At 39.2% G+C, this 16,491-nt stretch overlaps 2 protein-coding genes across 2 annotated transcripts in view; one reads left to right on the top strand and one right to left on the bottom strand.

Moving 5' to 3' along the window:
* NAA15 (N-alpha-acetyltransferase 15, NatA auxiliary subunit) overlaps window positions 1-16,491 on the top strand; it is a 124,289-nt gene that overhangs the window by 36,093 nt on the left and 71,705 nt on the right. The window lies entirely within an intron of this gene.
* MGARP (mitochondria localized glutamic acid rich protein) lies at window positions 4,493-14,533 on the bottom strand. Its single transcript, XM_019730838.3, has 5 exons — window positions 14,044-14,533; window positions 10,195-10,298; window positions 7,560-7,653; window positions 6,673-6,723; window positions 4,493-5,329 (listed from the first exon to the last, which is right to left on the bottom strand). The coding sequence occupies exons 1-5, from the start codon at window positions 14,345-14,347 to the stop codon at window positions 4,890-4,892; spliced, it is 993 nt and encodes a 330-aa protein (XP_019586397.3). The 5' UTR covers window positions 14,348-14,533; the 3' UTR covers window positions 4,493-4,889.

The raw sequence follows: 16,491 nt of genomic DNA, 5'->3' as shown, positions 1-16,491 counted from the left end.
GGCTCAAAATTCAGAAACAATACAGAAAAAAAACTGATAAATTTGATTACAGAAAAATTGAAAATCTCTTGTACTGTAAAAATACCATAAGCAAGAAGATGAAGGACAAACTTGGAAAAAATATTTATAACTTGTATCAATAGACAAAAGTTTACCATCTCTAGTGTATAAAGAGCTCTAAAAAAATAGAGTGGGAAAACACTGACAACACTATAAAAGCTGTCCTAGAGATTTGAACAGATAGTTTGCAGAAAAAGAAATGTACATGGACCTTAACTAAATAAAAAAAATATTCAACCTCACTCTTAATAAAGGAAATGCAAATTAAAACTACACTGAGATATTATTTTTTTATCTATCACATGAGCAAAAATCCAAACATTTGACAAAATACTTTGTCAGGAAACAGGCTCTCACATACATTGCTATTTTGGGGGTGCAAAGTGGTATGGCGCCTGTGGAAGGACTTTGCAATAGCTAGCAAAATGACATATGTATTTGACCTAGCAATCCCTCTTTCAGATATCTATCCCAATGATACACTGTCAAAATGCAAAAAGACATTTGCATGAAGCTATTCATTGCAGCAATATTTGTAATAGCAAATACTGGAAACAACTCAAATGTCCATCAGTAGGAGACTGGGTGAGTAAACCATGGTACTCTCATGTGCAATTTTATGCAGCTATGACAAGTAATGAACACTATCTCTATGTACTACAATACAGCGATCTCCAGGTGCATAGTTAAGTGAAAAAAACAACAACAAAAAAAACAAAGTGGAGAACTGTATGTATAGTATACTACTGTTTATCTAAGAAGAAAGGGTAACAAATATATATAGCTTATACCAAAATAAGGAAAGAAAAAAAAACCCACAAAATGGAAGGAACCAGATGGAAGAAATAGAAAAGCTAGACTTCTCTGCATACTTGTGTATCTTGTTTCACAGATTTGACGTTAGAACCAAGAAAGGAGTTTATATAATTATTAAGAAGTTGAAAATAGTTTTAAAAGGTAATCCCTTGAAAACAATATGAAAGTGCGATTTGAGTTATGGCATTACTGCACAGAGAGGCACTGTTGAAAGTGACTTTCAATCACAGCACATTGCTGTATATGCACCAAGGGTAACAAGTACTCCAAAAATAAATCCTGAAGTGTTTTTAGTAATTATATTACTAATGAGAGCATTTGTTATTTCGGGACTGCAGTTTGTGTGTTGTGCGACAAATCACTTGAGTAATTCTGTTGGTGTCTTTGAGATGCAAATTTTTGGAGTGGAACAGAAGATCAATCAGGTTAAGTTGTAAAAACCCTGTGGCCCTAACTTTGAATTAGAAGTATCAGTACGAATTCATGATATATGTTATCTTTTTTAAAAATGTACTTCTTAGCTCTGTCCACTGAAATGCCTGGATGCAATGACCAACCCAATAGCAGCAATGGACACCCCTTAATCACGCAGATTGTAGTTTAAATCCTGAAATCCTCAAAGACTACAATCACATTGAAAAGAAGCAGTGCTCCTTAAAGAAAAAGCTGACTCTGAGGCTGGTGTAGGATATTTACATCTCATCATACCAGAAAGCAAGGAAGCTAACCAAGACTATGAGGGTTGAGTCAAAAGGATTCAGAAGCCCACTTGAAGAATCTCCCATGTGTCAATGATGAGAAATTTGAGCATTAGTAAGGATAATAACTGCAATTGATTGAAGCACATACATTATGTTTAAATGGTTCATAATGATGCTAAAAAATAATTTATTGGTCGCATATGGAGGATGCTAGGGAGCCATCTCATTATTTTGAAAACTGGAAATAAAAAGAAAGATACAAATCCTTATTCTGTCTTTCCTGTTTGAACTGTATCTCAGTGTAAGCAAACAGTTGGTGAAAGAAGTTCCCCTTTAGGGAAGTAGTCCTGCTAATACATAAATAATGACAAAATTACAGTATCACCATAATGTCTAACATCACAAAGAGAAAACCAGTCAGATATTGTATGTCTCCTGATGGAAGTGTGAATACCACCTATGACATATTCCTGCCAAAACAATACACCTAACTGTGATCAAACCTATAGCTCTAAATACTGTACAAGCTCAGAGGCAGTACAGGGCAGAGGGACATGTTAAAACAAAACAAAACAAAAACGCATAATCCAGACTGTGAAAAATTCTACAGATCAAATGACCCAGTTTATTAAAAAAATAAATTGTAAAGAAAAACAAAAGAGAGATAGAGGGGGGACCTATAGAAAAAGGGACTTAAGAATATATGTATCGACCAATTGCAATTTGAGGACTTTAATTAGATTCTGATTCAAAAAACAAACTGGGGTGGGGGGGTAACCCTTATGAGGCAGATGATGAAATTTGATCCCTGACCAGATAATTAGGATTACTAAACACTAATTGTTGTTACTGTTGTCATTATTATCCTAAGTACAGGCAGTGGTGGTGGAAGATAAGTGGGTAGGACTATGAATACAAGATTTGCCAAGAGTTGAGCATTAATAAGTCCGCATTGCAGGGCACATGAAGATTCCTTCTGCTGTTCTATCTACTTTTGTTTGAAAATTTCCACAATAAAATGTTGAAAAAAATGTATTTAAATTATTTTTTTTAAGAGGCGGAAATTCTTGTCTTTGAAAGGCTTCTGGTGGACGTTATTGTGGCTCAGTAAAATACCTAGAATTGTAGTGATTCACCCTGTGATTATGAAGAAAGCCTACCAACGATAAAGCCCAAACATTCTTGATAATAGAGCAGAATAATAGAAACAACCTGGTTCTTGACGAGCGAGCCACAGAATAAACCAACCCTGGAGCTGCTCGACCTCAGGATATCTACTTAGATAATAACTGTCTGTCTGTTGTTTACTCCATTTTGAGTTTTCTGTTACTTGCAGCAGAACCCATCCTAACCGTAACAGTGGAGAAGAATGCTTTTTTGCATGTGTGTTGATAACTTAAGAGTGGCACTCGGTAATATTTCTGCTCCATCTTACAGGGCGTTGAGTAAAACAGCATCCCTTAATTGTGCCATGGGCCTCAGACTTCTGAGTCTAATGCAGAGTTGATATTGAGACAAATTCACAACAAACCCAAGATACCATCCTGTACCTCAGAATTTGACATTATATCATCTTCCACTCACATCTCACCCTAGTTTAGCATGGGTGAAAATCTGAGCAATCACACCGCTACAGACAGATAGGGACTAGCCTTCCTCCACCTACCAGCAGTGATGGGGTCCTGGCTGCCCCCTTGCTGGAGAGTGATATGATTCCAGAATCCTATTCTTAGGGTCCGCTTCCTAGAACCACATCCCAAGCCAATTATCTTAGGTGGCGTTCCCTAGAACAGCTTGAAGCAGGAATTTTGAGGCAAATGATTTATTGAAAGGATGCTCTCAGGAGAATCGGGGAAGGAAAGTGGGTAGGACAGGGGGAAAAAGCTAAGCAAGGATGTAATCTCCGCTGGAAACCAACTTCAGCCTGAGCCCCTCCCTGGTTAGCTTGGGGCCCCACCTTTTGTATCACGGTTGCAGTCAGTCATTGTTGTGAGCCGCCTGGGGTGACGGGGGGGGGGGGGGGGGGGGGGGGGGGGGGGGTGTAGCACTCACAGCGGCTGGGAATAAACGTGCTGTCCCAGTTAAGGGGATCCAGGCAGAGCCCCGCAGCATCCACCACAACTTCAAGTAACAGCCCAAATCTTCCTAGACCCTGCAGGATCTGACCCGTCCCTGCATAACCATTCTCTTTCTCTTCGAAATCATCTCCAACTATGCTCCCTCTTTCCACTCCACTGTAGCCACACTGGCCACCTTGGAATGCCTCAAATTTGTGTATTTATATATATATATATCTCATAGTGCTTCAGATCCTTTGCCTTCTCAGTTCCCCCACCTGCAATGATCCTCCCTCGCTCTCCCCCTTCCTGCCCGCATGTCCTCATGACTAGGTCCCTTATGCATCCTTCATGTTTTTATTCACAAGACAGCTTCACAGTAAGGCCTTCTCTGGCTACCCTCTCCAAAATTACAATTTCCACCTCTAACCAACACTTATAACCCTTTCACTTTCTTGTTTTCAATATATCTTGTTTATTGTTTGATCATACTCTAGAATATAAACTGGGAAGCGTAGGAATTTTTATCTTTTTTTAAATTCTCAGCACTTAAAACTGGTAGGTTACAGGTGCTCCGTTAATATTTGTTGAATACATGAATGAGCGAAGGAATGAATGGTTCCTGGCACAAAGTGTTAAGTCCTCAATAAACAGTGATTGAACTGAACTAAACGGAAATGGAAAATATCAGCACAGCCCCCAGCTAATATTGATGGGAGAAAGGACGTATATATTGCTATATGCAGAGTTCTCCTTAGGTTACATGATAATATCGCAATATTCATGTGATGATATATGTGCATATGTTAATATATAATATTTATACATGTAAATATTAATGAATAAAAATAGAAGCACTAGATTTTCCAATTTTATTTAAATGGGTTCAAATCAAAATTCAAGAATCTAGATTTACACACACTGAAGTAAAAATAAAGGTATAGCAAAATTAACAGGAATGCGGGTGGTATAGATAGCTCAATTCCTATGATATAGAATTTAAATCCACAATGAAACTCTTGAAGCTCTTGACTGCATTGTCATATTCTATCTCAGAGACTAGAAAACTCTTCAGACATATAAAATCTCAAATCACTCAATCCTGAAACCTGTCAGTAGATACCAAAACTCTTCAAGGCATATTACAGTTTTCCAGAAAAGCAGGCTTTTAAAAAAAAAACTGAGGTTACTAAACCTACAAAAGCACCTATCAGACTCTATTGAAGTTTTTGCTGAAGTGTCATTCAGCATGAAATTAGCCTTGAGCAGAGGTGGCCTCAGAACCCACACTGGCTTCTTCCTGTAAATCATCCTCAGCCGAGGATTCTGACTCAACTGGAGAATTTCCTTTTTCTAGTTCAGCAAATTCACCATTGCTTTCGTTCTCTGTTTTATCATTTTTAATGGCATCAGTTTCACCCAGAGCTGCACTGGTAACCTCTGAGGTCGTTTCGGTGCTGACTTCTGCGGTTTCGCCGGTGGCTGCATTTGGAACCTCTAGCCCAGTTTCAGCACCGACTGCCGTGGTCTCCACCCGGGCAGCCTCCGCAGGGTGGGGACCCACTGAAGCCTCTGTTAGGACAGCAACAGTGGCATCGGGGAATTCTCCAGCAGCAACCGCCTGAACTTCCACTGAAGGTACTTCAGGGGGTTCTGAACTTGATTTCGCCGCTCCCGAAAGGTTCTCTTTTTCACCTTTAAGATTTAGTCCATCAATCAAAGTATAAATTTTTTTGAGTAATTTTTTATTAGTTGTACAAAACAACATAATGATTAAACATTTATGCCCCTCACAAAATGATAAGCCCCCCAAGTCTATTACCCCTCTGACATTGTATATAGCTGTCACTATACCATTGACTATATTCCCTATGCTGTACTTTACATCCCGTGACTATATATGTAATATATATACTTATATAAGTTATAATTAAATATGTATATACTATGTAATTATAATTGACATTCAACATTATTTTATATTAGTTTCAGGTGTACTGCACAATGTTTGGGCGTTTACATAATCTATGAAGTGATGTACCCAATAACTCTAGTACCCATCTGACCCCCTACATGTCTTTACAACATTACTGATTATTTTCCCCATACTGTATTTCACATCCCATAACTATTTTGTGACAACAAATTTGTACTTTCTAATCACTTCACCTTCCCCCCCATCCCCTAACCCCTCTTCCCGTTTAGCAACCATCAGTTTTTTCTCTGTATCTCTGAGTCTATTTCTGTTTTGTTTGCTCATTTATTCTGTTCTTTAGATTCCACATATAAGTGAGCTCATATGGTATTTGTCATTCTCAGTCTGACTTATTTTACTCAGGATGATATTCTTTAGGTCCATCCATGTTGTTGCAAAAGGTAAGATTTCATTCTTTTTTGTGGCAAAGTAATATTCCATTGTATAAATGTACCACAATTTCTTTATCCAATCATCTATTGATGGGCATTTTGGTTTCCATATCTTGGCTATTGTGAATAGTGCTGCAGTAAACATAGGGGTGCACATATTTTTTGAAATTAGTGTTTTAGGTTTCTTTGGATAAACACCCAGAAGTGGAATTGCTGGGTCATAAGGTATTTTTAGTGTTAAGAAGCAAAGTATTAATTGAAAGAGCATGGGAAGACAGTGGATCACTGTGCAGTCATTTTAAACAAGGAGACAGATCTACATGTACTGATATGTAAGGTCTTCAAGGTAGACTGTTAAGTGAAGAAACAAGGAAAAACCAATGTTTTGGTTTTTCCTAGTTAGTTTGGTACTATTTGTATTAGGACAAAAGGGGATAAGTTATATACCTAGGTAGTTATATTTACAAAGACTTTTTCCAGGAAGATTCAGAAAAACTGGTATTATTGGTTGCCTCTGGGGAGGGAAAATGGGGAATCTGCTTTTCTATAAACCTTTCGAACCTATTGAACTTAAAAGATAATTTACATATATTATTTACTCAGATACAAAGAACAGGAAAATATACAGCCAACCTGTCATATGAGATAGCATAGAAAAGTAGCCAACTTACTAGTCGATGACTGAGGAATCATTAATCCATTCTCAACCTCAGTTCTGTCATCTGCAAAATGGGGATATTAAAAATATTTATCGCACAGAGGCATTGTGAAAACTGATTAAAACACTACGTATAAAAAGGGGTTTAAAACCACTAAGCTGCTATGGAAAGGCTCTATTTTATTATTATTACAATCAGCCTCCACAAGATTATATTCAGTAATGTTTACTGATGATATTGTTTCTTACTATTGTCATGACTAAAAAATTAAAACTGGTCCATGAGCAGCTATTATCTCTGTCCCCAAAAATTGATCATAGTAAGTGATCATAATTGCATTATAGTTGAGATGGGGAAAAGTATGATTTAAAGCAAGCAGTTTAAGGCAAGAAATATACATTAGGTTGATAATGTAAAGTTTCTGTTCCTATAGTTGCCATTTTATTAATTGGATCAACTGAGGGACTCAGTGTCCCTCCACTAATGTCAAGTATACTTTGGGCAAAGACTGGTCCAAAGCTGAAACAAAAATTAGTTTTATGATTTGAAAAAATAATGAGGGAAATGAAGGATCATGCTGCTGAGAGAGACAGATACTAAAATTATGCCTGCATGAATGGAAGCCTCAGTAGGAGAAAAGTAAATTTACCATACAAAGAAGTCAAAACTCATGATCAGCAGTATAAATGTAAAACATTTCTTTTATCAAATGCACTCATCCAAAACAAAGAACAGTATTCTCTAGGTTTTGGCTGGGCTTTTCCTTTCTGAGCAAACTCCTACCCAGAACCAGTCTGGATTTAGTTAGTAAACAAGCCAAAAGCAAATAGTGTTTGTTGCTAGGCTAAGATGATGGAAATCAGTGCCTTAAGGAAAAAATGATAATAAATTCACTTTACCTTGAAATGGCTGTAACTCTGCTTTGGTTTTTTCTTTCAAATCCGCTGTATGTTCAGTGTGTTTGGCTTGCTCTGATGTTACTGTCCTATAAGTCTGAAAGTAAATGTGTGCTTAAGTTTATTTCTTGAGCGTTTTTTCCATCATGATTTATATTCATCATGCAAAGCTTAAGTTCAAAGGTATATACAATTCAAAGAAGAGAAACCAATCAATGCACAACATCCATTCTTTTGTTTCCCCTTTGAAAGCCTTTATAATTAGGTAGAATTCTTTAAAAAAAGAAAAGAAACAAATGCTCTAACAGAAAACTGAGAACACACACAGTAGACAAAGACAGCTTATCGGACCAATATGCTGAGTCAGCACCCTCGGTTTGCAATACACCAAAGGTGAACCTGTGCGAAGTTCATTTCCCTGAAATGACCATTCCAGCAGCAATGACCCCAGGGACATTAGGGACTTCTCATTCAAGGGGCTAGAACACAAGGGGAGGAAAAAGCTCCTTTAGGCAGAATTGAAGAGATGATGACATTAGAAAAATTCACACTCATGAGTGGCCCAGAGAATCTAGCTTTTCCAAATCTAATATAGTCAAGCGGAATAGAAGAAAGGCCTGTTAGAAGAGGGGATCTCAAATTTAGACTTTGGGGGAGGTTATTCCCAAGTGATATGACTTATTTATTAAATGAAAGCATTTAAAATATACCACAACTTTTATAAACCAGTTTGGCATTATGTTGTTTATTATATGCAGATTCTAAAAAAATTGAAGTGACCTGGGCCTTTCTCAGATTCTAAGAGGCCTTAGAGTAGATTTGACTTGGAAATGAAAGACTGCTCTTGGCTACTGAGCATCTGTGGATTTAATTCGGATAAATCTAACAGAGAACTTACTTTAGTACAGGACAAGGAAGGGCAGGGGAGGACTAGAATACAAGTCTCCGAGTGCCCCTCATTCTGTATTTCCTCCTGAAATTAGCCCAAGACTCTTGAGAATTAAGGCTTCCAACATTCAAGATGAAAACTACATAATCTTAGAGATGGAAAGGGACTTGCAAGGGTCTCAGAGCTCATCACTTGTCCAACTTGCACGCCCACTGTGAGAGAACAAGGCCAGAAAGGGCTCTCAGGAGTAGCCAGTTCATAACCTTCCATAACTTTGGCAAAGAAAGATTTAGCGGACTGGAGAGGTTCATGTATGGCACTAGTAAACATAATTAGGGGTGTAGAGATGCCCAGATGAATGTCAGCCTTCCAGCGTCCCACATAATTGCATGGCCTAATCCAATATTGATTTTTCCAGAGGCCTATATCCAACTATAGTAGCCCTGGGAAGAATTCAACATTAAACAGCAGAAAGATGATAGAAGCAAAGGAATCTGGGTATGAATGAAAGCTGGTAGATTAGTGGAGGGCAATAATACAAGTGACATGTTTGAAGTTTCCTGACTTCTTGAGGCTCTCAAAATTTTGAAGATTAGAATATGTATTTCGGTTTGGCCATCTACATAGTCCTACAAATTGCTCCTAGTTATGACTAAAAATCCCTTTATGCATATGTCTGTAGGGTCAAACCAAAACATAGTGATGTGTACTCTTACAGCTTCCAAAGAATATACTTATTTTACTTTTATTCATAATGAAGATCAGATTTTGACTTACAAAGTTTATGACAAAACGGGGAATGATTCAATAGGTTTATCGTATTTAACTCACAAATGGTCCATTGTTTTAGCTCCCAAATCATATTATCAATATTAAAAGCTTTGTTTTACAGTTATTATCTGGGGGTGGGGAATGGATATGAGGACCAGGGAGGAAAACATTTTTAAAAATTTTATATATCTATTTCGAATTTTTTAAAAATTATGAATATTAATTGTTTTAAATAATAAAAGTATATAAAGATATAAAAGTAACAAAAAACAATGGAGACAGTAAAAAGATTGGGGAGAAGAGGGAGGAATGAATAGGTAAGTACAGGGGATTTTTAGTGAAACTATTCTGTATGATACTGTAATGGTGGATACATGTCATTATACATTTATCAAATGTAAAAACCCATAGAATGTACAACACAGAGAGTGAAGCCTAATGTAAACTATAGACTTTAGTTAATAATAATGTGTCAATATTAACTTACCAGTTGTAACAAACGTGCCACACTAAAGCAAGATTGTTGATAGGGGAAGGTGGGGGACAGGGATGAGAGGAGGTACCTGGGAACCCCAATTCCAAATAATATGACTTTCTGTTACCTTTTTTGTAAACCTAAAGCTGCTCTAAAAAATAAAGTCTACTCATTTTTTTTAAAAGTTAATCTTTCAAAAACAGTTCCTATTCAATGTTAATAACAGTACCTATCTTCTAGAATTGTAATGATTCAATGAGCCATGAGTCTGTCACATGACACTCAAATGTCAGGTATTATATTTAATATTTGTAATGACATTGTTTTTATTGAAAGTCACCCACACTCAGTGGTATTACAAAATGTTGATTTTTCTACTTAAAAAAATCTTCAGAATCTTGTTATTTAATTAATCCCATTTCCTGCCCTTGACATTGCTTTGAGTTTTACCACAGGTTGAAAATACATGAGTTGCTGAACACGCTGGTTATTTCAACACTTACGTAGTATCCACCAGCACTGCCTATGACACCAACAACCAGATAGTAGATCGTGTTGGATCCAGGCGACCCAGGGAATCTGTTAGAGGACACCCATCTGAGAGACGCTAAGAAAACAAGTTTAAACACAGTTAGGTGTGTTCATACCAGTTAAGCAAAGCTATTTTAAATAATTACATCTTAAAAATATTTTCCGCTCAGTGAACCTAGACTCTATTAACATCAAGTGACATTAGCTTAAGGGAAGACAGCTTTACGAGGTAGGGCAATAATTCCACTTGACAGTTTCCCAATCTAATTTGACAAGTACTTATGAAACCTGTCATTTTGATGCTTAGCATCATGCTTTTCTTGAAAGGAGTACAGGTGTGGCTGAGGAGAAATGACAAAAGCACTGAACAATTGTAAGCGTCAAATGAGATGCATATTAGCAAAATAAATCCATTTACTGTATGTACTCCACAACAGGATTTAGTGGAAAAGACATTTCCAAAAAATGAATTAAATATATTTGTACTTAAAATTTGCATGCTACATAAAACATTTATGTTGAAATTTAACGCACTTCTGTAAATCTGTAATACAAATGTAGATATAGGAAGAAGCGTTCATTTTCTAATGTAAAGCCTTTAAACATGGGCAGTGAGAAGCTTTTTTAAGGCAAACGTTACAGCAAAGTCACATCAGAAAGAGAAGTACAATTCTGTAGAAACTAAATAGAGATAGATAAAAGTGCTGTATTGTTGTATTTAAATATATTTACTCTATAGTGCTAAAATTTGTACATACTATATGCCCTGGAATTGAAATTTTTGTAATAGACTCAAAGCTAGAAGGAGCTTAAAGTTCACATAGCTCAAATTCTTTATTTTAAAGATAAAAAAAGTAGAGACATTTATTTATCCATCAACAAATACAGTTGAACACCTATTATGTGTCTGGCATTCTTAGAAGCATTAAGGAAAAAACCATAAACAAGACGCACAAGGTCCCTAGCGTCGAGTAGCTCACAATACAGAAAGAAGAAACAGATGTACAGACAAGTAACTGCACACAAATAATTGCAATGCAGTATGACAAATGCTGTAATAGATATAAGTAGTAGCTGCAACAATACCATGAAAATACAGTGGAAAAACTCAGCTAGTTGGCTCAAGGTAGCTGACACAATTTAAAAAATATTCCCTGAGTTTTAAAGGAAAGTAGGAGTTTGTCAGATAAATAAGGGAAGGGAAAATTGCACTGGAGGCAGAAGGCACAGCATTTGCCAAAGCGTGAGTTGTGTGACTGGGAAAGGACAAAGGAATTTGATGTGACCTGTCATAGAGCATATGGGTGTGGGGACCAGTGAGAAGTCATAACTTGCAGAGGGCAAATCTTAAGACCTTTGCACTGATTACAAATCTTTGTAGTAGCAGACTTGGACAGATTTCATAAGTATGTTCTTCGTTTGAATGTAAGTGACTATCTCTTAGAAACAATTTTTTTTCCCTGCAAATGTGCCCAAATAGACTCTGCTAAGAGGTTATGGTATTGACTTGTAGTGGAGCTTTTGTTGGTTTAAAAATATATTTAATATTAAATAGAAATGTGTAATATTCATAGTTATCAATGACATAAATATGAAAAAGATTTTTTTAAATAAGAAGAAATAAAATTATCAGAGACTTAAGAGTTAGATACAATTATGGCAAAGTTATTTAAAAGAGCAATGAAATGGGAAATAAATATTCAAGAAAGCTCAATTAGACAAATTAGCATATTCATACAATGGGAAACAAATAGACATTATAAATATTCCAGAAGAATATTTACTTGAGAAAATATTTACAATACATTAAGTGAAAAGTTGTACCAAAATAATGTATACAGGACTGTCCCAGATATATGGAAGCAATGTGCCCAAGGGGAAAAATGCATACGGGAAAAGAGGTCTGGAACGTTCCTATACTAACATATAAATAGTGGTATCCACTGAGTAGTAGGATTACAGGTGACTTCTATTTTGTCTTTCTGTGTTTTTTCCAGTGATCTATTATAAACCTAAATTATTTATTCATTAAAAAGTTACATTTTTTAAAGCAAACACCAGAGGACAAAATTTGATGAGGCAGTTACAATTTTATCCTTCAATAAAACTGAAACAATTTTATTTTTCATCAAAATAGAAAGAACCAAAAGGTTAATGTCCATGACTGAAGCCAAATTTCCAGTCAACAATAATTCTTCAGATACACAAGCAAATCGGTGCTACAAAAAAAGCAGTTAGGTGAAAATTAGAGAAAGACTAGCATCGCTACAACCAGTATCGCTCACGGCCTACTTAGAAATTTTAAACTTCTTTTGCCTTAAGTTGGGGAGGACATTATTTGAAACATGTGCAGCTACCAAAAAAAAAACAAAAACAAAAAAGTGTGTACGCGTCTGTCTGCGGGTGATGACCGTGGGGGATGCGCACAGATAACCCGAAAGACCAGGTCAAGGGACTCAGCTTTCTCCCCTCCCACAGTCACAACAGCCCCGTTATCGTCAGCAGTTTAAGATGAATGGCTTCTCCATTTCACCGAAGAAAAAAATGTGCTCTATCTCATTCGGTATAAAGATCAAGGAGAACGAAGACGCCTCATTTCTGTTTGTCGTGAGGCAGCTTCTTCCCACCAGCATTTTAAGAGAGAAACAAAGCTAGTTGGACAGATCTTCCCTCCCTCCCACCAGCATCGTCACCACCACTGGCCTAATCGACGTGAAAAAAAAACAAGAACAACGAAGGCCCATGGAATTTTCCGCAGGAGTCTTGCTCTCATTCCGGCTCAAATGCACGCTCTGGGCCAAAGCCACCTGACAAGCCTTAGGAAGTGAGGCGGCGTGAAGGAAGAACCGAGAACTTTCTATGAGGTGGTCTAGAAGCCTCCCCCCACCAATCAGGGGTACGGAACACGGAGGGGAGACGGGTGAGGACTCGGAAAGAGCCGGCAGGGACAGGACCGCACCGGAGCGCGACCCTGGTGCGCTGACAAGTACTCCTAGGCTCGCACCTGCGCACCTGCAATGTGGCAGGTACCATGCTTGGCGCTTTCGTGCCTTTCAATTTTTATTTAATAAGCGTCCAGCTTTCACGGCAACTTCCCCTCCAGGAACTTTCTGAATATGCTTCCTCTTCCCCAGCATTCGCACACCTAAAGGTTACAGATACAAGGATGACCAAGCCAAACAGCTGGACAGCTCCAGGTCTACCTGCAACCGCCAAGTGAAGTGCTTCGGAGGCCGCTTCCTCGCCGGGGTGCCAGGGCCAGGGCTCCTGGGTCGAGGCTGCCGCGCCCCGGCCACGTACTGACTTATTTACTCAAGAGCCTTAACCTACTCGGGCGGCACTACGTCCTGCACCCTTCCTGGCTCACTGGTCAGTGCCCACCTTCCCACTCATGCCTCTGCTTCCCCATGAAGTTGGAGAGTGCATTGGTCCCTATAGTAATACAATTAGCCAGCCAAGAGTTTGTAAGCTTGGCACTGTTCTAAGCGCTTTAACTAGATAGTAACCCATTGGAACGCAACCGTGATAGTCCCATTTTACAGACGAGAAAACTGAGGCGAAATCACTTGCCCAAGATCAAGATTCGAACCCAGGAATTCTAGCGCAGATTCAGAAGCTGCGCTGGAAAGGCTCCCTCCTTTCAAAGTCTCCAAGAACTTCGGGCGCCTTCCCTTTTCCCATTTCTCCTCGCCATCTCCAACTCAGGCTTCTGCTGCTCCGGGTCGGGTTTGGCCCACCAGCGACAGATGGTTACAGGGATCCGCGCGCGAGGCTCCTGTACTTTTCAGGCTTGGACAAACTGCCCAGCGCCTGGCACTCACCGTCCTTCCGGAGCGGCGCCGGGCTGGGGGGCATCCTCAGCGGCAGCGCCAGGGTCTTGGAGACGGCCCTGCGGAGATACATCGCGCCCGCCGCCCACTGCGCTGCAGCCTCTGTAGCCGGGAGCTCGGCCGGGCGCGGTGAGCCGGAACGAGCCCCGCCCCGGGGAGGGGCGACGACCCCTGCCCAACCCCGCCCGGGCGGCCCCGGGGGACGGGTAGGAGTGGGTCGTCCGCACCATCCTCCCTCGACCCCAGTCTCCAAGCTCTGTTGCTTTCTCTGGGGTCCAAGAGCTGGTGGCGGCATCTCAGAAAAGGGATGGGGAACCGAGAAGTGCCTTCACCTGCCTGCTCCGTACTGTTCCGCGGAGTGGAATTCCTCAAGGAAGGCTAGAACTGGTTTTGGTTCGCATCCGGAACATAGACATGGGTTAGCATACCGGATGAAATCTGAACCCACTTTAACTCACGTAGTCCGTTAGCTATCCTAACGGAGTCAAAAAGGTGGCTGAAAGTTTCCTGAAATGGAGCGGTAAGAGCAGGGTAGCCGCAGCCTTCCGTTAGCGCCCTGGCTCATGTTCAGATCGTGCAATTCCCAGGCAATGGTTGCCTCGCTAGGCAATTCCCTGTTACAATGACTTTAAACACAAGCCCCCGAATGCTGTATATTACTCTGAGATGTGAAACTAGTATTTCCAAATCAACTGAAAATGCTAGATTGTTAGTTTTCACCCCAGATTTCAATTACTTGCCTCGTGGCTACAATTTGTCAGAGTTTGAATATGAAAACCAATCATTTATGTTTATAACATTTTATAAATGATTAATCTTTGGTAGGGACGGTTTCCTACTATAGCAATCCCTTATGTGTGTTTGGCACTTGACAGGTTATAAAGCACTTTCACATATTATCTCGTTTAATTCTCACTTCAACCCTCTGAGGGGGTTGGAAATTTTTCTCTTTAGTAAACGGTGGTGGGGAGGAATGTCCAGGGACTGGGGGTCTTTTTTTAAGGACATGAACATAGTCTTTCTAGTTCCAAGTTCTCTAAGGCAAGTTACAGACAAAATATTTGCTCATTTGTTACTTAAGTAGCTAAACATTCCTTGGAGATTCTAGTTCTGAAAGCAATTCTAACAATATTTAACATATTCTCTTTTGAAGAGTACAAGCCAATGGTCAGAACTGCTTTTTGAATACTCAGAATAGATAGGTACTTCTAGGGATTAAACACTTAACAAGAGCCATTGGGTAATCTTTGGTTAATGAGAGGTCAGATTTAGACTCCCAGGCAGCAGGAGAAGGGGCTGAGGCCCAGACCCTCCACCAAGAAGTTAGGTAGTCCTCTAATCAATAATGTTGTAAAGGTTATGTGCAGTGCCAGGTGGGCACTGGACTTATCAGGGAGACCACTTCATGGACTGTGTAGATGCCTGACCACTGCAGTGTACACCTGAAGTTGAAATTGAATAATACTGAATGTCATCGTCATCTATAATTAAATATGTGTGTAGTCACAGGATGCGGAGTACAGGGAATAGAGGCAATGGTATAGTAACAGCTATATATGATGTCAGAGAGGTAATAGATTGGGGGGGTGGTTATCACTTTGTGAGGGGTGTAAATGTCTATTACATTGCTTTGTACACCTGAAACTAAAAAAAAAAAAAAAAAAAAAGTTAGGTAGTCTTGAAAGCAACAAAACGCAGATTAGTACTTGCTACCTTTGACCAGCATCAGATACACATCCTGCAACAACTAGCAATCAGCTGTTTCCCTGGTGGTGTAGAATGTTTAATGAACTGCTAGCAGCGAGGACAGGTTGACAAAACCAAATCTGTCCAGAACACTCCGAACCACTTCCATATTCGCTGTATCGGATTTAAAATTATAAAACAAATCTGTCTACCATTGCAGCTCATTCTTTCCTTCATGTACTTAGGGTTGAATTATGATTTGGTTGCCACGGAGAGGAATAGTCAAAAGCAGTAAATGTATTTATACTGCATGCATTAGAGTTATTTAATGTGTTGGAAGCTCCCCTAAAAATGGTTCTTCTGAGTAAACATTTGTAAATGATGATGGCTCCCAGAACAACTATTCAAGGATCCCCTTCAGAGCTCAGTTGTAGACTCAGGACCTGGATGTAGTCCAAGGCCTTCTGGATCATCCCCCGCTTCCATAGCAGCCACCTGATCTGTCAGCCCAACTGTCTATAAGTATCTGTCAACATGGCGACAGTAGCTAGGGACCCTGCCAGCTGCAGGGGATTGGTTATAATTTATTTCACAAACATTTATCGAGTATCTATTATGTGTTAGGCACTGTTCCAAGGCATTCTTCAATGAGCAAGATGTGATTCCTGCAATCACTCACAGAGATGATAATTTCTGACTGAACCAGTACCTTTTCTCAAGGGTAGCTGCCAACCCTCTGTCAATAGGGTCAAT

This window comes from Rhinolophus sinicus, chromosome 15 (assembly GCF_057876585.1).
Source record: "Rhinolophus sinicus isolate RSI-liver-muscle chromosome 15, RSI-T2T, whole genome shotgun sequence".
Lineage (NCBI taxonomy): Eukaryota > Metazoa > Chordata > Mammalia > Chiroptera > Rhinolophidae > Rhinolophus > Rhinolophus sinicus.
Note: the sequence above shows the minus strand (reverse complement) of the source record. Positions and strands in the feature narration are given on the sequence as shown.